This window comes from Nyctereutes procyonoides, unplaced genomic scaffold, assembly GCF_905146905.1.
Source record: "Nyctereutes procyonoides isolate TBG_1078 unplaced genomic scaffold, NYPRO_anot_genome, whole genome shotgun sequence".
Lineage (NCBI taxonomy): Eukaryota > Metazoa > Chordata > Mammalia > Carnivora > Canidae > Nyctereutes > Nyctereutes procyonoides.
The window spans coordinates 29802671-29828934 of NW_026575160.1; the positions used below are offsets into that span (position 1 = coordinate 29802671).

The following is a 26264-nucleotide window of genomic DNA, read 5'->3' on the forward strand; positions in this document are numbered from 1 at the left end:
CAAGTATAAGCTGGAGGTTGGGCAGAGGGAGAGGGACAAGCCGACTCCTCGCTGAGCAGGGAACCTGACACCGAGGGATCCCAGGGAACATGACACTGAGATCATGACCTGAGCCAAAGTCAGACACTTAACTGACTGAGCCACCCACACAGCCTTTATTCTGTTTTTTTATACTAAAAGATGGTGATCATTTTTCATGTCATTTATAATGTGATCTTTAATGGCTGCATACTATTCTTTCATAATGGCCATATAGTATTTAACCATTTTTCTTGTTTTATATTTACTGTTTTTTTCTGCTTTTAAAATAATATATTTATAAATATATTTTGCTGAATATCTTGAGTTCCTGGATGTGTAGTGGTTGAAAAAAAAAAGCTACAGAAATGTGCTCAGTTCACATGTACAAAACTTCTAGGATGGACAAGTGGATGAACAAGATTTCATCATAGTTTTAGGATGATGTTAGCAACTAAATTAGCAGATTCCAAGTTTAAGGTTATTAATTTATGTAGATAATCTTCTAAGTTTAAACATTCTGGATTTAGGTTATTCAGATCTTTTAGTTGGATGTATGTGTCACCACATTTGTGCAAGGGAAGCCTTGAAAGGTGTATTTTTTTTAAGATTTTATTTATTTATTCATGAGAGACACACACAGAGAGAGAGAGAGGCAGAGACACAGGCAGAGGGAGAAACAGGCTCCATGCAGGGAGCCTGACATGGGACTTGATCCTAGGTCTCCAGGATCACACCCTGGGCTGAAGGTGGCACTAAACCGCTGAGCCACCCGGCCTGCCCAAAAGGTGTGTTTTTAATATATTCTTATTTATGTCCCTGAGTTTTATGTCCATTGAATGTTTGAAGCTGTGTATATCACACCAATACCTAAATCCAAAGTGACAAAGGGTCAAACACCGGATTTAGGGGATTCTCAGTAACATGTATGACAGACTTTCTTGGGTATGGTAACTTTAGGATGCTTTCAGTTTCTTTCTTGTTTTAGCAGAGCTTACTCTAGGAGGAGAAAATATATTATTTATTTTGTTTCAAAGTAAAATAAAAAATACTTGTCACTGGAAAATGTAAAAGGATACTATCTCAAGTGTTGATTAAAGCAATAATTATATGATTAGTAGAACCACAGTTTTGTGATACAGTAACTGTAGTAGCTGTTGCATAAGGAGCTAATATGATGTGGTGTCCAATACTGCCCTAGGACTCTCTTGCCACTCTAAGTAATTCTCACGGAGGCCAGGATAATGGTATATGTATGGCAGGTCTGAATACTTTGGTTTTAGACATTTGACAGTGCTGCCTCTTTCTGTGTAAACTCTCTGGCCCTGATATTGTCTTGACTCATGGTGAGGTAAATGAACAACATAGAGAATAAAATAGAATATAGCACAGAATGCATCAGAATGTGCAGACATCATCCTTCATTGCTAATAATAGCCTTAAGGGCGAGTTAGTTCTTTAACATGAGGTTTGTGTGGTAACGAATGGCTCAGTAATCAGCCACCGTCCTCCCTTACCCTCCACTCAGGAGGAAGTCATTGGTGGGCCTGCGTGCCCTAGACTGAGACTGTGGTTTGGGGCAGCCCCCTGCTCTCAGACCCCAGAGGGCTTCCTGAGCCCAGCCATAGGGCCTGGCTTTGGAGCAAGCACCAGATTGCTGTTTCAGAAAAGTCAGTGAGCATTGGAAACCTCAAAAAGCAAATCTGAAACTTAGACATTTCTTCTCTTAGTTTTGTCTCCCCAAATGTAGGGTCAGTTACCCAAAAGAAAGGTATGTTCCCGAGGGGAAAGAGCCCGGGCTTTGGAATTAGGCAGAGCTGTGTTCAAATTAAGGCTCAGCCCTTAATAGCTGTATGTCCTTGAGTGAGTCATTTAACCTCAGGAAGCCTTGATTTCATCCATATTACATGAGGATAATTTAACTTTGCAGGGCTGTGGTGGGAATCAAATGATTAAAAATATACATTAAGCACCCAGTACAGTGCCTGACACATAGTAGCCCTCAGTGGATGGTCAGTAACTGTTAGCCTTTCCTTCCACCGTATTTGTTGAACTGAAACGAGTATTTACAAGTATGGCCTGATAAGACTTTTTTTTTTTTTTTTTGGCCCTATAACAATGACTTTGGACATTTTACAGATAACGATCTAAATGCTATTGAAGGTAGCATTTTTGCAAATCACTTACTGTACTTGCTTACTGAGTAGTCACGTTAAGTATTTCTTTATGCTTTATCTCTACATCTTTGGCTAGCGTTATTTTATCTTAGCGAATTATTCCGAAGAGCAGCTTAGCACTTTGCGTGTTACCATTAACAGTGCTGTGTGTGCTAGTTTTTCTTCTTTTTTTTTCCCCTCTTGGCAGTTCTGGGTTGAGTGTGGTGGTGGTATTTTTTGAAAAATTTTCTGTATTTTTAGAATGTTGGGGAAAAACAACCTTGAGCATCAATCCACATTTTTTTCTTTTAAAATGGGTTTGTCTTTATAGTAACATGATGATTGGCCTTTCAATGGTAATAACGTTTATAATACAGCTAGTTAGGGGTGCCTTCTGACTTTGTGGCACAGGATTTCTTGGTATGAGGTTGACTGACTCAGATCAGACCCAGGACTGTGGCCTCATTAACCTTGGGTTTTAACCAACTACTGATCCCCATGGAGGTAGACTGCCTGGGCTCTAGGATCTGTGCATTAGACAGTTGCTAATTAAAAACATCTTTTCTTTTTTCATCTTTCTTTCTTTCTTTCTTTCTTTCTTTCTTTCTTTCTTATGAATGGGTCATTCACAGTGAGGCTTGAGAAAGTCTCAACAGATTTAAAAGGGAGAGAAACTTTTAGGGATTGGGAGCGTTTGTATTAGGGATGACAAAGGGGTTCTGGAATTTAAATGCGTCTCTTAAATACATTTTAAGAAAAACTGGCTTACTGAGTTTTGAAAATACCAGTGCTCCAGTTTCCATTTACTGTCACCTATAGACCTTATTTAGAGGTAGGTGCATTTTGTGATTTACCACTTATAATTTGCTATCAGCCCTGGACCTGGGGAGATAATTTTAGGTGCCCATTGGAATAGTAACCGGTCATTGGATGCGAATGCAAAGCCAAATCTAGTTATTGGAATTGAAAATAATGTAGCCAGCCTTTGAACAACCAGGCAGTTGGAACAGCTGAATTCTTAAAATATTAGTCTGTCTAGTGGCTTCCCCTGTGGCTTCTTATCTCTGTTGGTTAGGCATCTCATTCAGAGAGAGAGAGAGAGAGAGAGAGAGCCTTAACAGAGCTTCCAGAAGACTTGCCCTAGCTTTTCACTCAGAAGAGAAGTAAATTAGTCATTGTAGTTTTAGAGAATATAATGAAAATAAAAACCTAACTTAAAATCAGATTTCAATTTTACTACCCCATGGCACGCAGTTGCTTCTTTGGCCTAAAATATTGTCTTCCTTTGAAGCAAACTCTTCAGCTATAAATTAGCAGGTTTCAAAACAAAGCAAGTAAACTATTAGAAAGTCCAAAAATCAGAATCAATAGAATAGAAAGTTTATTTTTCTTTTGTCATTTAATCTCAACTGATCATACATATGTGTAACTGTCAGGTTCAGACTTAGGTCACTTAAAGTGCTTTAACTCTAATTATTCTTTTAAGATTCATTTAAAAAGAAGAATCTCAGAGAAAGTAAACACATTTCCAATGATTAATCATATGTCTTTATAAGTTTGGTATAAAAATGAGCCAGGATTGGATTTCTCAAGGTGGATCTTGTTGCAGTGGAATAAATTTAAATTTTATTCCTAATTCACTTGCTGGTTCATATGGTGCTATTTATATTTTCTTTTAACTTAAGTCCCACTTAATGATAAATTCTCTTCTTCTCTTTCCTGCCAGACTTCCTGTAGATGTAGCCTATGCTTGTTGCCATAATTCCTTACCACTTATTTTCTGGAATCACTTGCAGTTTGACTCTGGCCCCACTTTGCCAGTGTTCTCCAGACTGTCATCCTTTATGTCACATTGTTTTGTTTTTTTTTTTTTTCCAAGATTTTATTTATTTATCCATGAGAGACACAGGCAGAGGGAGAAGCAGGCTCCATGCAGGAAGCCTGATGCAGGACTCGATCCTGGGTCACACTCTGGGCCGAAGGCAGACACTCAGCCACTGAGCCGACCAGACGCCCCCGATGTCACATTGTTAAGAGCCACATAGTGTTGCATTTACCTCTGCAAATCTGATTTGCTCAGCCTCTCACCCTGGTGGTATTACAGGAGCTCCCCTCTAAGGCAACTCACCATTTCGCTGTAACTAGATATATGCCTTACATTGCTTTTCAGGGAGTATCTTCTCACTGTGTGCAAAGCCTGATTTTCTCGCCCTGGCGTTTGAGCCAGCATCTCCCACTGCCACTCCTCGTCCTGCTGGTAGGACGCCAACCCAGTCCTTTTTTTTTTTTTTTTTTAGATTTTTATTTATTTATGATAGTCACACACAGAGAGAGAGAGAGAGGCAGAGACACAGGCAGAGGGAGAAGCAGGCTCCGTGCACCGGGAGCCCGACGTGGGATTCGATCCCGGGTCTCCAGAATTGCACCCTGGGCCAAAGGCAGGCGCCAAACTGCTGCGCCACCCAGGGATCCCCCAACCCAGTCCTTTTGTGCAGGTGCTAGCGTCTGTGTGTCATGGGGACCTTCGCTTCACTTCTCTCTAGGCTAATGATAAAAGCTTATCCTTCTTCCAAAGCCCAGAGGGAAGGCCATCTCATTTATTAAGCTTTTCTGACCCGAAGTAATATTTTCTTCCTCTAGATTTTGTCTCTAACCCTCTTCTGATAAGTTTTGCATCGTGTCCTGTGTGGGCATCTTCTTTTCCCTTCTCAAGGGGAGCATCAGTCTCATCGCATCATTTTATTTCCCAACTCCAGTATCTGGTTCAGTGTCTTGTACTTTTTATAAGTGAAGTACCTTTCGGACAGGTTAGGGGACTAGTCGATGTTCATAAACGCGGAGCGTTTGCCGAGTGGGGTTTAGGAACAGAGGGGGCTGCACCTGCGTGGAGCGCGCCGTGCGCTGGCTGCGGGGCGTGGTGGCAGCGAGCGCTCCTCTGTTCCAGGCTAGAGGTGCCCGGGCCTGCACAGCCGTGTCCGTTCGAGCCTCTGTCCCCGGCAGCGTGGCCGTGAGGGAGGTTTTCGCCCCTCAGAGACAGGTACCTTTATTCTTCCTGATGGTAAATAGTTGATGAGAAACAGAAAGATTCATAAGATGATCTTCGACCCGGGGCCCCTGGGTGGCTCAGCCGGTTAAGCGTCTGCCTTCGGCTCAGGTCACAATCCCAGGCTCTTGGGACTGAGCCCCACATCAGGGTCCCCACTCGGCGGGGAGCCTGCTTCTCCCTCTCCTTCCGCCTGCCACTCACCCTGCTTGTGCTCACTCTCTCTCTCTGTCAAATAAATAAATAAAATCTTTTTTTTTTTTTAAAAAAGGTCTTCCACCCTAAATTCAGAAGTATTTTAAAGAGCTAAAATGGTAAGACTTCTACAATCCGTTCTCCTGTTCTCAGCCAGGGCAGAGTTCCGCATTATTAGCCTGTCTGTAAATAAAAGTGAACAGATCATCCGAGATCTTGCTCCACCGCCCTTGAGGGCTGGCTACTGAAGTTTGTATGTGACCAGGCTTTGGGCATTCCTTCATGGTTTGATGGAAGCAAGGGACAAGCAGCCATGAAGACTGAACGCTCTGATACAGTTTCCCAGGTCACAGCTGAGAAGGGAAAGAAGGAATGTGCTCGGCTCAACTCCTCAGTAGAGCCAGATGCCCAGCAAAGCAGAAATAGAACCCCTGTAAGGTCGCCAGGGCGACCTCAAGGGTAGAGAGGAGAAGAGACAGCATGATTTACGAGGATTTCTTGCTGTTGGGATGGGTCTAAAATTATATCTCCATGTCTTTTCCTCACCAGGATAAATTCCCCAGGATTTATCAAGGGAATTGTGGTGCTTAAAAGCTTGAGATGCTCTCAGGAGACTGGGGTGAAGGGCAAGGAGAGGAGAAGCAAAAGCAACAGATGAGAAAACGTGCTTATGGTGTGCTCGTAATCTCTTGAACCGATGCTGTGCCCAGATGTAAAACTGATTTTTTTGGGGGGGGGCGGGGAACATGCAAATGTTGTATATTTAAAGTGTGCCTAGAAAAAAAAAAGAAAGTCTTTTTACTGGGGTATAAAATAGAGATGCTTGATTTCCATATTGCAAAAAATTACTCTGAGCTTCTACTTTAACACTAGTTGGTTTACAAAAGACAATTACAGATCCGCGCGTGGAATGACATGTTGTCATGGCAACAGAGGCTGAAGTTGCATTTCATTTATAAGCAGTGCAAAAGGCAGTTCTGGGGCAGATAGAATTGGCGTGTCTTAACACCCTTTGTGGACAAACTGTCGTCAGCCACAGATACCAGGTATCCACACTGATTCTCACTTTCGTGAATCACGCACCACTGCATCTGTTTTATATTGTTGCGTGACAAATTACCACACATTTACTATCTTACGGTTTCCATGGGTCTAAGCTGGGATTTTTGCTCTGGGTGTTACCAGGCCATAATCAAGGTGTCGACAAGGCTGTGATCTTACCTGCAAGCTCAACCGGGGAAGAATCTACTTCTGAGTTGACTCAGTCTATTGGCAGAAATCATCGTTGTCGAGCTGAGGCCTTTGGTTTCTTCCTTGCTGCCGTCCTCAGCCCCTAGAGGCTGCTTCCAGTCCATTGCTGCATAGGCCTCTCGCATGGTCACTCTCTTCATTACACTAGCACCCAGGATCTCCAGCACGTCTGCTACTGGGAGGGTATCTTACGTATATGTTTGCTGGAAGCAAGTCCCATGTCCCACATTCAGGGGGAGGGAGTTACGTAAAGACATGAGCCACCAGGGGTAGGGATCTTTATGGGTCACTTTAGAGTTTATCCATCACAGTGTCATTGTGAGAAAAAGGGCAGGTTCTTTCATTTTAAAAAGCTGTACCATCTGGAAATCTGTTCGAAATTAGCATATGTGTAACTTAGAATATTAAAGCTTACGGTTTTCATTCTTTTGTCCTTTGGTAAATGAGGAAGAGAAGTGAGGTTGTAACGCTACTTAGTGGAATCTGACAGGAGGGAAGAGAGAGGTTAGCTGGGTTGAAAGAACAGTAAAATGAAAGAAGGGAATATTCCCTGTTCTTACACAGAAAAATGCCAGTGATGGATTAAACTATTCCTGTGTGTTCCCTGACCCACTTTGGAGGTCTGAGAAAACAGTTTGAGAGACGAATCCTGCGAGACTAGCATGTGCCTTCATGCACTTTATGTAGACATGGGACTCTGCGTACTTTCTGTGATTAAATTGGAAATGTTGCTTTGCATGAAATGGACGATTTTCCAGTCCATCTTGATTATCACTTGTATACCTTGGAAGGTATCATGGCCTTAATTATTTGTTCTTTGTATTTAAAACATTGGTAAACCATCATACTTTTTAGGTTCTAGTTTAGGCTTTAATACTGCATATGTCCTAGGCCACATGGGGACTTGAAGACAACTAAGGAACGGGATTGCAGGTTTCCACGTGGCCTGTGGCTGAGTTCATTGATCCCACAGCATGGCAGGGTTAGGGGGTCCACTAATTTCTTTGCCTTCTAAAATAGCTGCTTTCAGACTCACCCTCGAGTTTTTTTACCACCTCTAGCAAGTAGAATTCAGTTAAAGGGACCCTTCTAATGCCTGGCACTGCATTTATCTTGTAGGGCATCCATGTTCAGCATAGGGCAAATCACGGTGCAGGTGATTTACTTCTTGGGCTGTGGCCTGTACCCCAGTGGTTGGCACAAGAAGCAGGTGCTGCTGCTACGACTACATTGATATTAGTGCAGTCAGCTGAGCTGCTTCTGCTTCCTACAGCGGGACCAGTGTGAGATGTCACTTCACAAAAGGAAGAGTAACGTAAACGTAAATAACAATGATTAACACGTATTACTTGCGGAGGTTTACCGTGTTAGGCAGTTTATCCACACTAATGCATTTAGTCCTCACAGCAACCCTGCAGCTAGAGAGATGTTATTCTGGTAAATTTTGTGGACAGTGAAACAGCCTCGGAAGTACAGATTCGGGCCTGTGTTGAGATAAATGTTACTTTCTTTACAAAGAAAAGTACGCAAACCAGAGTCCCCTATTCCTTAGGTGATTTTTGTTTGTTTGTTTTTGTTTTGTTTTAGTTGGGCCACATTGTGCATCTACTCATTGCATGCAGTTGTTCGTGAGAAGAGCTCCATAGATCATTTGGGAGGCCAAACAGCAGTGGACACCCTTAAGTTTAGAAATCCAGTTTGGACCCAAACTGGCTGACTTCTCATCCGAGAATAGCCACTTGCTGCTCGTCACCCCGTATCCCATGTATTGGTATGCCAGGCACTTTAGGAAGCAGCCTCCCATACTTCGTACTGATCCCCCACCGTTGCCTCGACATGGCCGGGCAACTCCGCGGCACTCGTCCTGCCTTCCCCGTCCCTTGTCCCCTGTGTGGGCTCACACGGGCGGGCCCCGCAGCTGCAGCACCGTGTGGAATGCTCGACAGCTCTACCCTCACCGGCCCTGTGCCCTTGCAGCTGCAGGCAACATCTGGATAACTCCTGATTCATCCTACGAGTCTCAGACAGGAGGCTTATTCTTGGCAGAAACTTCTCCTGATGCCCTAATCCCTTTGGGCTACCCTGCGCTTTTATACTTCTCTGTGATATTTGCTTAGCCATTTCCTTGGCTCTGTCACCCGTTCGGTTGTGAGCCTGGTGGGGGCAGGAACAGTGCTTCCCAGCATCCGGCCCAGGCTAGGTACGAGGAATCGGTGCCGACGTGTGGAGAGGATGCACGTGTCCTCTGGGCCTCAGGGCAGCAGCCCCTGGGAGAGTGTGGGCCTTTCCCGGGACCTCCCCACCACCGCTGGCTTCGCAGTTGCAGACCGAGGCTCCTAACCCAGGTATCTTTCCCAGGGAAAATGCTTTTTACCCAAAGTCTCTTCAGTTCTTTTTCGCCGAAATAAACTAAATAGCCTAAATAAACTTTGTTTTGTTTTTAAGATTTTGTTTATTCATGAGAGACACAGAGAGAGGCAGAGACACAGGCAGAGGGAGAAGCAGGCTCCCTATGGGGAGCCCAATGCAGGACTCGATCCCAGGACCCCAGGGTCACGACCTGAGCCCAAAGCAGACACTCAACCGCTGAGCCACCCAAGCGTCCCATAAACTTACTTTCTTTAACTTTTCTTTCTAGGGACTTTATTTCTAACATTTTCAATGGTTGATGATGGTTATTTTATGACTTTCTGAAGTTTTCCTGTTTCACATGCCGTATTTTAGACAGGCTTTAAGAGGGACACAGGACAGATTCTGGGGTGTTGTAGACCTTATCACACTACTTCCTCAGTTGCCTTAGCCTTCTTGTTCCAGGGCTTCTCTGTGTGAGGTAGGATGTGTCTGAGGAGACGGACACAGGGTTTTGTGTTCCCTCTGGTTTGCAGAGGTCTCTTCCAGGCGTGTGGTTTGGGAATCGCTTGTGCTCTAAAGACTGTGAGAGGAGGCACGAACGTGCTGGGAGACGGGGCTGTGGCTGCACGGGGCCTTCCAGGCGTCCTGAGTCAGCTCTGCTCATAGGACCGATCCTTCACTTCCCCAGCTGACTCCTCAGCATCTCTTCTGTGATCCAGAGAGCTCATTTCATGCTCTTTATAAAGAGAAAGTTTTGGGATCCCTGGGTGGCCCAGCGGTTTGGCGCCTGCCTTTGGCCCAGGGCGCGATCCTGGAGAGCCGGGATCGAATCCCACGTCAGGCTCCTGGTGCATGGAGCCTGCTTCTCCCTCTGCCTATGTCTCTGCCTCTCTCTCTCTCTCTCTCTGTGTGACTGTCATAAATAAAAAAAATAAAAAGAGAAAGTTTTGCCTTTTTTTTGTTTTTGTTTTTGTTTTTGTTTTTGTTTTGTTTTGTTTTTATTAAGTCAGCTCTCCCCGAGAGCGGGCGTCCTCGGGTGGTTCAGCTCCCCTCCGTGTCCCCAGCCTCCGACCCAGTGTCTTCGCAGGCCGCGCTGCAGCCCTTCCCGTGGGCTCGTCGGTCAGGTGGGAAGACGGTACCGTCAACGTTGAGCGTCACCAGAAGGGCCCCGATGCGGTCCCGGGGGCCGCCCTGAGCAGCTACTGCAGGGTCTGGGAGCAGCCCCGGGGGTGTCCTGCCGCAGCACACGCAAGGCCTTTGCTTTGTCAGTTTCTGTCTCTGGGCTGAAATAGGACGTTATTGAGATTTTATGAATCTGTTCTTCACAAGGCTAGATTAGTCTTTGTCTGTTTGTTCTTGAATCTGTTTTGCCAGCCCCAGCAGGTAGGGAGGAAACGGTGACGTGTCTGGAGATTTCCAGAAAAGCCAGTTTATGTTTCAAAGCGTATCCCCCGCCGTTTTCCGCTGCAGATCTTAGGTACTGTATCAGGCCCTCCTATGTTCGACAGGTAATTGCTAGTAGCCCTCATCGCTGGTGAAGGAACACCTAGGCAAGGTAGTCCTTGCTTCAGGGTATTCAATGTGGTCTACAGGGTTCAGCCCTCCTAATTTAATGAGGGAGTCTCCAACCAGATTCTCTGCTCCTGCGCCCTGACCTGCCTTTCCCCGCTGGGGCTGCACACACCCAAGATAACATCATAGGGAACTTGTCTTTAAAGATCAGAGGTAAATATAAGTACAGTGTTAAAAACATCCAGTCTTTTAAGTCTGATTTACCTAGAGTTCTTCTCCTTTTGTAATGAAGGGCTTTCCATGTGCTGCTTTGTTCCTTCATGCTTGGCAGCAATATCTTAGGCAGCCTAGGATCCCATGAGCCTGAACTTTGGGGCAGGACTGCTGGTGTTGCGCACCTCTCTCTGTGAAATAACATGAATAATAGTATTGACCTCTTAGAGCTGAAGTGGGAATGAAACTCTCTAGCTTGTGAAAGTGCTTTGTTACTGGCTTTAAGTACACAGATAGATGGAAATGGCAAGTATTAAGTATCATTATTTATGCCCAGAGTTGCCAAATGCCACGTCTTAGTAATTTTAGCCAGGATATTCAGTAAGACCCATCTCCCACTCTCTGAAATGTTTGTTTCTTCTCTATGTGTGTCTCTATTTCTTTTTATGACTTCCATGATCTCTCAACTCTAGTAGCTTTCTATAACTGGATATAACAGAGAAGCATCTTTTAATAATTAATTACCGCTGCTGTATAATCTTAAGAAAAACCAAATGGGAACACTGTTTAATCTCTTTAGATAACTCACATTATTTATTTTTTTACTGATCAATTCTTTTTTAAAAAAATATTTATTTGATGGGATGGGGAGAGAGAGGGAGTGAGCTCACAAGCAGGGGGAGCAGGAGAGGGAGAAGCAGGTTCCTTGCTGATCGAGGAGTCCAACCTGGAGCTTGATCCCAGGACTTTGGGATCATGACCTGAGCCAAACGCAGATGTTAGCTGAGCTACCCGGGAGTCCCTAATCAATTAATTTTTGAGTCTTTTGCCTACAGTGGACTCAATGATTTTCAGGAAAAAATCTTTCCCCTCCATTGATACCTGCTTTTATTGCTGAGAAGTTATAGTAGGGCTACTAAAGCACTTCTAATTCAGGCACATCTTTTCCTCTTTCTTTTAGAAATGGGTTTCATAGAATTTTAAACTCACTTTGCCTCCAGAAACCTACTGAAAAATATATGATACAGATATGAGAGTTCATAACTGTAAAATAAAGCAAAAACTGCTTTGGTGACTTCTTAAAAAATAATGGGGAATGTGGGGTCATTTATAGTGTGATGATGTGAATTTTGAGAATTTTAGGTACTTCAGAATCAGACTGGCAGTTAGAACTCTAATATTTTCCCTTTAAAAAATCTTCCTCTTTCCACTGACTTGCTTGGAAATGACAAATCACCACATCTTTGGTGTTTTTTTTTTTCCCTTCATCTTTGGGTTTTTTAATGGCCAAGCAAACCCAGCCTTAACTCAGCTGTATGTCTGCAGTCCAAGGCTGGTTGCTCCTCCTGTGCCTTTCTCTCTCTCTCCAAAAGTCCTCTTAGTCAAATTGTGACTATCAACTGAACACATTGTATTAGTTCAGACTTTTGAGATTACAAGTGATAGTCCCCAAGTCACACTCATTTAAGAGTGGGTGCAGGGGAAGGATGCCCTGTAGCCAGGAAGGATGACATCAGCGTGCCCTTCAACGTCTGCATCTCTGCAGAGGGCCCATAGCTCAAGTTCCTAACCCCCTCAAACTGTGCAACTGTTTGGAAAGGCTGTGATCTTTTCTCAGCACCTCAAAGCAGGCCTCTTATTCTATTGACCTTGCCCTTCTGTGTGTCCCTCCTTCTGCGTGCGCTGGTCTAGTAAACTCCTGCTTATTCTCCCCGACCTCTTTTCCAACCCTCAGCCTGTGGCGTGTCCCTTTTAGGTGTTCTTTATACCCTATGCTCAGGACTTGTGCATGCACTTATCAAACTTTATGGTAATAGCTTGTTTATTTGTTAATTTCCTAACTAGTCTGTGGTCTTCTAGAGGGTGGGAACTGTGTCTGATTCATGCTTCCATTCCTTGTCCATGGTCTAATTCATAAATAGAGAGAACTGTTTGTTGAATGAGTGAACATGGGATCTACGGTCATGTTGGTGACTTTGCTTTCTGGCCTGAGCTCAGGACAATGCCAAAGCCTTTCCCCTAATGTTATCCGAGCCCAGCTTCTAACGTCCTTCATTCTAAAGCCAGACCAGCGTCCTCTTCCACAAACAGACTCAGTAAAGAAATGTGAATATGCATGCAAAAAGCTCTTTAGGTCAATTGTTTTGGTAATAATTAAGGTTGCATGCACTATCTAGATACAAATGATAGTGACTTAAAATATCTTTATAAAGTGTGGAAGTGACCCTTACTTAATGGGCAGCCAGATCAACTATATCAACAGTTGATATGAACAGAGTGGCAGAAATTGGTCAGGAAGGTGCTTGACTGCACATTCATTTTTAGTGGTTTATTTTTCATCTTTATTCCATTGACTCCAGTTCTTTTGATGAACAGCCTAACAGCCTTTTAAGTAAGGTGAAAAACCTTTTATTAATGCATGCAAACTTTGTCAATTTGTCCTTCCTTTTCAAGAGTAGTAATAGTATTAAAATCTTTAATAACTGCCTAATACACAGTTGATCCTTGAACGACATGGGATCGTTCCTGCGTCCCCTTACACCATATAGCACTGAAAATGTATTTTCTTTTCCTACAGTTCTCTTAACCTTTTCTCTAGCTTACTTTACTGTAAGAATACAGTATGTAGTGCAAATAACATGCAAAATATGTGTTAATTGACTCTATGTTATTGCTAAGGCTTCAGGCAATAGTAGACTATTAGTAAAGTTTTGGGAAGAGTCAAAAGTTATATGCAGATTTTTGTCTGTGTGGGGGTTTGGTGCCTCTAATACCCACACATTCAAGGATCAACTTGAATATAGTTATTTTCCATTTGTCCCAAAGTTGAAGTTTTCCTTGTTGGTTCATTAAGACCTTTAATGTGGGACATGTGGGGGCGCTCAGTCAGTTAAGCATCTGCCTTTGGCTGAGGTCATGATCCCAGGGTTCTGGGATCCAGTTCCACATCAGGCTCCCAGCTCAGCAGGGAGTCTGCTTCTCTCTCTGCCCCCTCCCTCCCATTTGTGCGCTCTCTCTCTCATCAATAAATAAAATCTTTAAAAAAGCCTCTACTGTGTGGGTCTCACAAAATAGATAAGGGTCTTCTCTTTCTGACATTTTAGTAACCAGCTGTTATTAGACTCCTCAGTGGTATGAGCCCATGAAAACCATTCACAGCAATAGCTTTGGTAGATAGAAACTAAAAAGCTGCTTTTTTTTTCTTTTTTATGTGGTGATTTTCTTTATAGCCCTTGACACCTAGCATTCTGAGCCTTTGTGATGCTGAACCATTTTTAATGGGACTTTGTTATGGTTCTAAGAATTTTTGTCATCGGAAACAAATGGAACAGTCTGTTTTATTGACCTACTTATGCATTCCTTATTCTTCTCCTTCTTTTTTTTTCAGTGAGCATGTTTTTGAACACATTAACACCGAAGTTCTACGTGGCCCTGACAGGCACTTCCTCACTAATATCAGGGCTCATTTTGGTAAGTGGTAGAGTCCTTCCTATTTAAAAGCATGCTGATTACTAATATGTCAATATATGTACAGGAAATAATTCTGGAAGAATATATACCAGCAGTTTACAGTGATTTATCTTGCAAGTGTATATATGTGGGGTGGTTGGACTTACAAAAGCCTTCCACTGCTCAGATTACGTATTTCTAAAATATTTGAAACAAAATTTAAATAGTCACGTGTTACTTTGTTGAAGGGGAAGAGCAACGCATAAATAAAACGGAACATAAAGGAAGACAATTCTGAGTCAAATTCTAGTGTCTGAGATAACTGAAAAATACGTGCAACTCAGTTCAACTACAAATTTTTTTCATCATTCTTTTCAAAATGGATTATTGGCCATAATCAAGATGAGCAGAAATACAGCCTAGTTTGTTTGTTTGTTTGTTTCTTCCTTTCATTTTGTTTTTTAGATTTTATTTAAATTCAGGTTAGTTAACGTATACTATACCTTTAGTTTCAGGGTAGAATTTAGTGATTGACCATTTGCATGTGACACCCAATGCTCATTACATCAAGTGCCCTCCTTAATGCCCAGTTACCCCTTCCTGCCCATCTCTTATTCAGCACCCCTCAGACTGTTCTTTATAGGTAAGAGTCTCTTATGGTTTTTCTCTCTTTTTTTGTCTTATTTTATTTTTCCTTCCCTTCCCCAAGTTTATCAGTTTTGTTAAATTCCACATGAGTGAAATCAGAGGGTATTTGTCTTTCTCTGATTGACTTATTTCACTTAGCATAACACACTCTGGCTCCATCCATGTTATTGCAAATAGCAAGATTTCATTCTTTTTGATAGGCTGGGTAATATTCCATTGTATGTATATATACCATATCTTCTTTATCCATTTGTCCATTGATGAACATCTGGGCTCTTTCCATAGTTTGGCTATTGTGGATAGTGACATTGGAGTGCATGTGCCCCTTCCCATCACTATTTTTATATCTTTTGGGTAAATACCCAGTAATGCAATTGCTGGGTCATGGGGTAGTTCTGTTTTTAACTTTTTGGGAAACCTCCATACTGTTTCCCACAGTGGCTGCTCCAGTTGACTGACAGTCCCACCAACACTGTAAGAGGGTTCCCCTTTTCCTGCATCCTTGCCAACATTTGTTGTTTACTGAGTTGTTAATTTTAGCCATTCTGACTGGTTTGAGGTGTTATCTCCTTGTGGTTAGCCCAGTTTCTTTAAATGTATTGAGGTGAATGTGCAGTTCTAAGCTTTTTGGCCCTTTATCTTCTTTTCCTTCAAAATTTACATTTCCCCGGGCAGCCCTGGTGGCCCAGCGGTTTAGCGCCACCTGCAGCCTGGGGTGTGATGTGATCCTGGAGACCCGGGATCAAGTCCCACATCGGGCTTCCTGCAAGGAGCCTGCTTCTCCCTCTGTGTCTCTGCCTCTCTCTCTCTCTCTCTGAATAAATAAACAAAACAAAACAAAACAAAACCCCAAAATTTACATTTCCCTATTCCTTCCTTTCAAAAATTCCCAGTAGGCAAAAGCAGTGATAATCATCTCTTAGCTCCATTAGTTTATGCTCTAAATAATTACAAATGTGATAAATTATAACACCTGACATAGTTTTTTTTTTTAAATTTAAGTGACCTTAAAGAGAAGTTTAAGAATTTTTTGTGTGTTTTTTTGTCTACACATAATGCTATAATAACTAATTTTTATAGAGAGAAGAATAAGAAAAAAGATATCACAGAATTAATGTTAAGAGAACAGCACTAGAAATACACAAGTTTTAGGGGAAAAGGCCACAAAAATGTGAAACAAATACATAGATGAACCTAGAACAATGGAGAGTTTCAGACGCTTGAGCTTATAGGAAGCCAGAGTAAGCAGATAGAGCAATGTATGCAGGGCAGAAACCCACAAACAGCTTAAAGAAGTGGTGGTGGTATGGCGAGCATTTTTGTGTGTGTGAGGTCAAAGCGTATTCAGGTTAAGCGTGCTCTGCTGCATCACATGGGTTCCTGGACTCAATGGAGGAGATGTTTAAAGTTGATATTACTGGGCCAATAATGTGAAGAACATCAGCAGGAACCACTCCAAGATGGTTTTATAAATGGAATCCACATGGAAAGCCCGATACTGACTGCAGAGACCAAGCCAAGGTGAAGGGAAGCATATTAAAACTTCTCCTTGAGGATCCCTGGGTGGCTCAGCAGTTTAGCACCTGCTTTCGGCCCAGGGCGTGATCCTGGGTTCCCGGGATCGAGTCCCACATCAGGCTCCCTGCATAGAGCCTGTTTCTCCCTCTGCCTGTGTCTCTGCCTTGCTCTCTCTCTCTGTGTCTCTCATGAATAAATAAATAAAATCTTAAAAAAAAATAAAATAAAACTTCTCCTTGAAATGAGCTGAAATAAGAGATGTATAGTAATTTGTACCCTACTGCCTCTTAAATGCAGATCTGCACACCCATCTGTGTCTCTGAAGCCCTCTGTTCCATGGGGACATGAGAAAAACAAGGATACTAGAGAGAGTTGTTGAGTTGTTTGTAAAGCCAGAAGGTGATTTGCATAAGCTCATGCTAGTTTGTGGCAGAGCCAGGCCTAAAACCTAGGTCCTCAGGTTCCCACCTTGGTATTTTTAATGGACTGATGGAACTTCAAACTTAGAAAATACGTTCGAATGCTTGGTAAATGATTAATAAGTACGTGCTGAAAACATGGCAGCCTTTGAGCATGTATATTTTGGGGGGACATGGAGGAGGTATTACAAGTCTTCATCCAATAATTATTTACATTTAAAATAATGTTTTGATATCTTCTTTCTAAAATATCTTTGAAATATCTTTTGATTAAACAAAAAAAAAGGGAACTTTTGGATACAATTTCGATAGCCATTTCATGCTAAAATCAATAATTCACTCTGATGCAGAAAGTAGGTTTTTGTTTGCATATTCCTCTCTCAGGGATGTTTGCTTAAGAACGTTTACCCACTTAGGTGGTGCTTACTGTGTGCCAGGCACTGATCTAAGCACTTTATGTGCTTCCTCAATGCTCACAATAGTGTGAGGAGGTAATTGCCAGAGATGTTTCCGGTTTGCCACGGCGTAGGCCCCATAGGTAGCCCCTGCAGGTAAGCAGCCTGCGGTAGGTCACACAGGCCACACAGGCCCTGTAGGTAGCCCCTGCAGGTAAGCAGCCAGCAGATGGAGCAAAGCAGGAGCTCAGCCCGGGCGGGCTGTGGCTCCGTTCAGCACCTTTTGGTTACGTTCCCTGCGGTTCTCCCAGCTTGCTGAACAAACGGCGGGTCTGGATTTTACCTTGGTGTGGGTTCGCTGGGCTATAGATTGGTCGCCAGGGCGCGGGTTATTTCCTTTCACCCTGGTCGGCTAGGCCAGCAGGCCTTCACCTTCCAAGTCGGGGGGGGTGGGGTGAGGCCCCATCTGCTTCCTCTCCTGTCCACCCGATGAAGGATTTCGGGATTTCGACGGAGCACCTGTCCGCGTGCCGGGCACACCTGACCTGGGAGCCACTGCCCTGCGTCTCAGGCCGTTCGCCCCGCAGCCTTGGGGGGGGGGCAGGGGGGCACCGGATATGCCTGATGTGAGGCTTCGGGCCTCAGAAACCCTCTGATGTTTGAAGATTTTGAAAGGCCTTTCTCAGAAATGCTTGGTCTGTAACGAGGCCGAAATCACTACGACGTGGGAATAGATCCTGACAGCTTTCGGCTCCTGCCTGAGAGGTTATGGGCATTGGTTGTCCTGCCTCTGGGGACCCGGCTTTGCTCGCTCTTGAAATGCACCCCGGGTGGAGGCTTCTATTCAGCCCCTGTTCCTTTCTGCCAAGTGCGATCAGGAGAGGCAGCAATGAGGTAAAGGATCAGGTGCTTAGCGGTTTGTTTCCTGGCTCCCAGAGACAATTAGCTAACTCCTGTCCCCTGAGCGTTGGAAGGAGAGCCAGGCAGTGAGTGCTGGATGCCCCTGGGGAAATGGTTGTTTGGGGACCTCAGGATTCCTATGCTGGAGACTGAAGTTGTCATGCAGTGTGATGTCTTAGAAGAAGAGGGGTAAATACAGACAAAACACCCTGAAAAAAGTCATCTAACTGAACAAATAGGCATGAAAATAAAATGTGTTTGGCAAAGGCTAGTTGTCTTTTACACTAATGTGTTTAAAAATAAATGACTAATCGGTGTATATCTTAGTAGATTTCACTGCTAGTTCTTAATTTTGCAGGTTGAAAGCGAGCAAAGAGTTTGGTTATACCACCTACCTTTCACTCTTCCCTTTTGGTCCTGTGCCCACATCCCCATCTGGCCAGATCTCTCCCTTGCTTAACTCCAAGCAGCCCCTCTTCCCTCTTGGCACAAGCCTTTCCCATCTCAGTCCAGTTCCAGCCACAGGAACTGCACCTGTCATCACAGTCCAAACCCACCAATTTAGTCTTTTAGTTGCTCTGGCAAGGACAGGCCCAGACTGCTTGAAGTAGCCTCTCTGAGCAATGTTTATTTCAATGGAGAAAATTTCTGGGTTTTGTTTTTGTTTTTGAGAATGGTAAGGTGGTTTTGTGGAGAAAATACTCCCCTTAATTTTCTCAAAATGTTGGTAGAATGGAGAAAATGCTGTATGTTGTGTGGGACATTTATACATAGATCCTCACATCCCCATTAACATGGATATAGACATGCTCTTACGCCTACATTTTACACATGTATTAAACAGATATAAAAAGAGACATCTGAGGCATAATTTTAACAAGTGAGAATCAAGAACTAAAAAGGGAGGAAATCCATAAATAAAAGACTTAACTTGTAGATTACATGTAAAAAAATTATGTTTTTGGGCAAGTGTAGATGAGATGACAACTAGGAAGGAATAAGTTGTATCAAAAGGTCCATTTATTGAATTCCTACTCTATGCCAGATATTAAGCACTTTGCATATATTACTTGATTTAATTCTCTTAAAAATTCTAAGTGGTAGATGTAGATAGAACAATGGCTTTATACTGCTGAGTAGAAACAGACACAGATGTTAAATGAGTTGAACAAGGTTATATAGTAGACAAATGCTAAAATTTGAATCTGGATCTCTCTGACCATGTCTTCCATTCCCTCCTGTTCAAAAGTAAGTGAGTCAGAAGATTGTTATGAATCCTTCCAACTTTTCCTTATTCGTCTAAAGAACTTAACTTGCACTTGAGATAGTGCTTTAATTGACAGACATGTGGATCACCCAAATGATGGTGATTTTGGAGCTGAGAGTAAAAAAAACTCCAGGAAACTTGATTGGAAGGGCTCTTGGGGTGTGGGAAGCTGCATAGAAATGTCAGGCTGTGTTGATTATGAAGCAAGTTGTCTCTTTGTCTCTAGAATGAAGAAAGAGCGATGCTGTGGGGATCTCGTGGTAGGGGACCCTGCAGATAGTGGGAGGAAACCCAGGCTCATTCAGCTTTAATGAGATTACAGCTTCTGGGGTCACCATAAAAATTAATGATTTTCCACAGGAGACAAAGTAAAGTGCAAGTCCAGAGAGTAGACCTATGCCTGTCAGGGTCTGACTATACACATGAGTATTTCAGTGGATCAGATTAATGATTAGACATGATACAAGTGAAGAAGGTGAACAAGCGAATGGCAGATGAAGGAACACAACTACCCTTTTGGCTTTATCAGTTTGCATTTGAGCACAAATTGAGAGGCTTGAAAATCATGTAGTGGCAGGGCTGAGAGAAGGAACCCTTAGGAACCATCCAGCTTCAACCAGTAAAGACTTAAAGATGAGGCATCCAGAAAGCTTGTAACTCGCTTTGGTTACCTTAGTAGGTAGGGGTGGAGTGAGGACTGGAATTTAAATTTCCACAGCTTTGCCGTAGTATCATTCTGCCTCTCATAGAGGCACTGATCAAGCAGGTGGATAGCAGAAGCATCCAAGAGTCGTTGTTTTCATTTTGACAGACCCACAGAAATGGGTCAAGTAGATAAGAAAGGGGGTGGAGGGAGAGAGGGAAGAGAAAAATATAAAAGAAAAAAGAGAAGGGTGGACACTACAACTATGAAATATTTGTTGAAAGCACAGAGATCCAGGGAATTGAATGCATTAACCGCTTGTGTCAGAATTATCTGGGGAGCTTGTTTATTTTATTTTTATTTATTTTTTAAAGATTTTATTTATTTATTTGTAGAGACAGAGAGAGAGGCAGAGACACAGGCAGAGGGAGAAACAGGCATCATACAGAGAGCCTGATGTGGGATTCGATCCAGGATCTCCAGGATCACGCCCTGGGCTGCAGGCGGCGCTAAACCGCTGAGCCACCCGGGCTGTCCTGGGGAGCTTGTTTAAAGTGATGGATCTGACCACCAACCCAGACAACTGAATCAGAATCTCTAAGAGAGGGTCCACAGCACGACACGGTGCAGGATGGCTTCTCCCAGTGTCAGTAGTCTTCATGCTTTTACCCCAGGAGAGTGACCCTCCTCTCCAAGCCATTCTCAGTAATGCTACATTGGAAAACCTCATCCTATGAACATATAGACATGGAGATAGGGGTAGATCATTAACTATTGACCTTCCTTTCTTCTCTCTTTTCTTAAAACCTTGGTGGTAGGTGGGCAGGAAAGAGGATTGCGGGACATGAATACCAGTTTTTCACACAGCCCCTCTCAACTGTTTAGGGGAACGAGGAAGGGATTGACTGAAACCAAGGAAGTGGGAAGCTAAGACCCTCTTCCATAGCACGTCAGAATTCCTAAACAAAACATAACAGGAAATCAAAAGAAAAAAAAAAACAGCCTGACATGTAGAGTTGGGGTGAGGTGAGGGGACTCTAAAAGGGTCATTGGGTACAGATGGAAAGGATGTAGTTCAGAATTCCAACAAGAAACTAAAAAGATTATGGATATTATATACTCTGTGCTCACTGTCTTGATTTATGTCATTTATGCCCAGAAGGTCCCCTTTGGCCAAACAAAACAAAAACAAAGACAAAAAAAAAAAAAAACCACTGTTCACTTCCAGCTGTATTTCTGAAGACTTAGAGCAGGTGTCAATTTTGCAGCCTTTGCATTTGGGAGCAAACTGCGGGAAAGTTTCATATTTCCTCTTTAGTCTCCAGCATCACTGTATCTATTCTCCTGTGATATCATTACCCACTTTAATCCTTAGGAAGCACTTAGCCAATTTCAGGCTGAGACATCATTGTGTTTCCCGTGGGTTTAGTGGAATTGGTGTGGAATTACTGAGGTGCTGCTGTATGGGAATCTTGAAGCATTTATAAGTGTGGTATAGGGTATAGAAAAGTCCCCAATTCACAAGGAGGAGTATTTTATATATAAAAACTGCAGTTCAAGAAGAAGAGGGCTTATTGGCTAGGGAAAATCTAGGCATCTTCAGGAAGGACCTAGCTTTTAGGTGTGCAGGAAAGATGAAAGGAAGGGTCTTGTTTGTTTATTCCTTTGCCAGATTTTTGTTCCTTCCCTGTGGGAGAGCATGAGACAAATTTGTACGTTAGTCCAGCTCCAAGCCTAGATCTCCACCCCTAGTCCCAGTGCTTTTTGGTCATCCTCTCTGCTTCCAAGAGTATGTCAAACTGGGTCCTTGACAAATGGGTCTCTATTTTTTTTTAAGAGTTGTATTTATTTATTCATGAGAGACAGAGAGAAGCAGAGACACAGCCAAGAGGGAGAAGCAGGCTCCCTGTAAGACCCTGGGATCATGACCTCAGCCAAAGGCAGATGCTCAACCACTGAGCCATCCAGGTGCCCCAACAAATGGGTCTCTTTTAAAGATGATCTGAGTCCCATGTAGAGATTTTGACCCTTCTGTCCTGCAAAGTATAGATCCAAACTACTACTTCAGTTCTCACATTCCCAGTTCCATCCCCACTTTCCTTATTATGCTCAAAAGACAAGCCTTACCTGCATCTCCACTGAGATCAGTGTCACCCACTTTAGCCCTTTGTTGCCTTATTACCAGCGAAGCAGCTCATATCACACCCTACTTTCTAAAATAGAATGTTCCCCTCTATTCATTCACCCTTCCTTTTCTTATTGTCTCAGGGCAAGAAATGGTAGGTTCCTTTTGAAGGTGGAGCGGGTGTGCTTTCTGGGCTCTTGGCATCATGCCTCTTGGTTGTTTGTATTCTTTGGCCTCTTTAATGTCGCTCTTTTCACTAGATTCTTTATTCTTCCACAAATACGTGTAAGTCTCTCTCTTTTTTAATAACAAACAAAAAGAATACGAGAATGTTTGTTGGTCCTGCCTGCTCTTGATTTAGACTATTTTCCATTAAATCACTGGGCCAGGCCTTGTCATCCATCCATTTAATTGTCCAAACCATCCGTCCATCCATCCAGTCTTGTAATCATTCATCTGTGTATCCATCCAACATTAACCGAGTGCTTACTGTGACCTTATTGTGCACATTAGATAACTGAGTCCCAGAGAATGAAGAGAACCGAACGTGGTCACACCGCTTAGCTATCATGAAGTATATTTGGGTTTTGACCTTTCAACTAGATGGGAGGACCACTGTTGATTTCCCAAATGCCAAATCAAATTGATGCTTTTTAGTTCTCACCTTACTTGATCTGTATAATCTTTGAGGTGGAGCACGAGTTGGAAAAAAGCACTAGAGGGATTATGTTTTTAAGACTATGAAATAGTAAATTTATATGTGAATTCTGTGGATTAAAACCTGTTTTATTCCACCGAGGCCAGCCTACTAAGCTACTAGTTTGTGCAAGGACTAATTTTAAAATCTAAATTTGTTTATGAGAGCTTTGCTGTTTACATTGTAGGTTATGCACCAGGGAAAAGAATTCAAAGTGACACCAAATATGTGTGTGTTAAATAACACCATCTGCCCATTTGGATCTGTGCAGCTATTTAAAAACACTCTGAGGTGCTGGCCCCAAAACCTGTCACGTTTCTGGGTAAAGGGCAGTTATTATGTTAACCCCAAATTAGAAGACTTAGTTTGAGGTTTAAGAAGGCTTCAAGTCCTTTCCTACTTCCTTTTGCTGGTTGTTCCTTCAACGCATATTAGAGTTTCTGTGCTAGGGTATTGGGGGTATTCATATAGTACGGAGAAGGACTGTGATAGGTAAGACGCCATCTACTGCTATGAAAAGTCAGGCCTGAGAAGACCCTCTCCGCCCCCTCCCCCGAATAGCTGCTTGAATAACCCAGTCCCAGTCTTGACTGAGATTGAGTTAATCTGGCATCAGAAATACTGGGTGGAAGATCTGTCCCCTATTATAATGCAAATACTTCATTAATATGAATCATTTATACTTTAGGATGAATTATCCAGTCCCACTTGATGGACTCCTTCTGGATTAATTTTGATAGCCGAGAAAGCAAAGGGACAATGGAGTCGGCAGGCAGTGGGAAATAAAGATTAGCAAAGGGCAATGGTAGGCTGCACCTGTCTGTGTTTCAGTACACAGCAGAGCTACAGAAAGATGTCTTGTTGTAGAGCCCCGATGCGATTAGTGGCACAGAACTGGGGCTTCAGGCTGAGCAGCTACTTCATTTGCTTGCCGTGTGACTTTGGTCATTCCTCCTTCTTTAAGTGGACACTGTACATGGTCCTTTGAGGTCCCTTTTAGCACTGACGTTCTGTGATTCTTCTGGAGAAACTGAGAAATCTGGAGTTCCAAGGTGTTTGTGTGCGTGCATGCGCGTGTGTAGGTGTGGGTGTGTTTTGTGATGGGTATAGGCTGTGAGAGGTGCCGTGGCCTGTGGTGTGGCCTGGGAGTATCAGGGGCCACGTGTGCATTTGTATAACCCTGGGGCACAGCTCTTGCCGGGTGTGGAGCCCTTCCTGCTACGTGACTAAATGAATGGACGAAGGGCTGGCAGGTGCCCAGCAGCGTGATGTAGAAAGCAGAGCAAAGCTTGGGGCAACAGAGGCTCCCGCCACGGTGATTGAGAGCCAGGGCCAGTTCTGGGCCCAGCGTTCCTGGGTCGCTCGGAGCCTGCCTTCTCGTCTAATAAAGGCGAAGCCGCGAATCTCTTAAGGGCTTTGTTGGGTGGGCAGAGCCGAGTGGGGAGCGGTACCCGTTTTTCACAATGATTTCTAGGGTTTTGAGCCAACAACTTGGTAACGGACAAGAAGATGCTGTACCGGCCTGAATCCTAGACTGGCGAGGGAGGGGGGCATCAGGACGGCAGGTGAGCTGTGCGCGGGAGCCGCGTGCCTCGGCACAGAATACATGCCAGCTTTGCTGGTGCTTGTGAGAACCAAACACGCGGTGGGCGCTCAGCTGGCAATTTTACACGAGGAGTCAAACTAGGTGTTTTCAACGGCTGTGAAAATCGAGGACCCTTGAGGATAGATAATGGATATCATTTCCCCTTTACGATGGAAGAAACTGGTGTTCAAAGAGATGAAATAACTTGCCTGAGCTTACAAACTCCCTGGATTCATGGTTTAGAAATTTCCCATTCTTGAACTTTGCTCCCTGCGTCAAGCAAGGTCTCTTACTCCTAGTATTCCAAACGCTGTAGACCAGTTCTGTCCCTTCTTAGCTTTCATATCACATTCTCCCGTCTGCCCGGTGAAATTACTCGAATGTCTTAACACAGTGAAAATTCATATAGTCAGAAGAGGTAACTTTTTGGAATTAAAGTTTTCTTAGAATTGGAAACATTAGGTTTGATCAGTGGCTCCTATGGCCATTCATAGATGTTCTTTCTTAGAAAAGGCTAAAAAGAAAAGAAAAGAAAAGAAAAGAAAAGGCTTTTTTTTTTTTTTTTTGTAGAGCAAAAGAGAGAAAACATTGATTTTTAAATAACAGCCCCAAATCCATTCCAGGGTAGGTCACAAAATCTTGTTTTTAAGAAATAGGTAAGGATGAAGGTAATTCACTCTATGTTAGCTCCGCATTCTGTATATTATAAAAATACAGTACGGTTAATCCTATGCGACTCTGGGAAATACCTGATTCTTGATTTTCTTCTGTGTGATTTGTGGCTACTTAAGGAACAAATCCCAGGTGAGGCAGGGAGGAGAAGGAAGAGTGTGGGAGAGAGCAGCTGTGAACAGTGGTGGGAAAAGTATTCACTGGAGGGACTCAGGGGCCAGGGAAGGAGGCTTGGGTGGGGAGGCCGCTTGCTTTCCCAGTGCTTAGAAGTCACGATTTCAGCCTCGTCACATGAGCATTACTGTTTCTTTCCTTTTATTAATGAAAGTCATTTCTTTTCTCCTTTGCAATGCATGGTCCATAATAATTGGTAAACTAGTGAATGAGGAGACATTAATGGTGTTCAACAGATGCTTGTGCTTATAAAGCACTTCTTAGCAGGTGGGACTTTGCGGGGTCTCAGTAGTGGAGGACCATCCATACAAGAAATGGAATGCCTTTCATTCTTTCTGCGAAACCAGCATTTCTCTAAGGGAATGCTTGTTCTTAAAATAAATACAAAATTTTGCTCTCTTAAAAATTTTTTTTTAATTTTTATTTATTTATGATAGTCACAGAGAGAGAGAGAGAGAGAGAGAGAGAGAGAGAGGCAGAGACACAGGCAGAGGGAGAAGCAGGCTCCATGCACCGGGAGCCCGACGTGGGATTCGATCCTGGGTCTTCAGGATTGTGCCCTGGGCCAAAGGCAGGCGCCAAACCGCTGCGCCACCCAGGGATCCCTCTCTTAAAAATTTTATGCAGGTATGGCTTTATCAGAATGTAAGGTGCCAAGAATTGGAATATTTCATAAGCCATACTTCTAAAACTTGCTTACTTGCATACATTTCTGGAGTTGTCTTTCAACCATGGTGATTTTGTTAGAATACTATGTGAATTTGGAGGAAAATAAAATGAGGGGATACGTGGGTGGCTCAGCGGTTTGGCGCCTACCTTCAGCCCAGGGTGTGATCCTGGAGACCTGGGATCGAGTCCCACGTTGGGCTCCCTGCATGGGGCTTGCTTCTCCCTCTGCCTGTGTCTCTGCCTTTCTCTCCCTTTATCTGTGTATCTCATGAATAAATAAATAAAAATTTTTTTTAAAAAAAAGAAAATGAGCAGCTCTTAACAGTGTTCTTTTATCCATGATTATAGTTATAGATTTTTCT

General features: G+C 43.3%; 1 protein-coding gene across 10 annotated transcripts in view; it reads left to right on the plus strand.

Annotated features, from left to right (window-relative positions):
• Window positions 1–26264, plus strand: part of ST7 (suppression of tumorigenicity 7) — a 240472-nt gene that overhangs the window by 107143 nt on the left and 107065 nt on the right. For all 10 annotated transcript variants that reach the window (XR_008663026.1, XM_055314566.1, XM_055314568.1 and 7 more), the window contains one exon: window positions 14129–14211. Coding sequence is in view for 9 of the 10 variants with exons in the window: in XM_055314566.1 (XP_055170541.1) it covers window positions 14129–14211 (83 nt within the window). In the remaining variant the exon portion in view is untranslated. The remainder of the gene's footprint in view (window positions 1–14128; window positions 14212–26264) is intronic.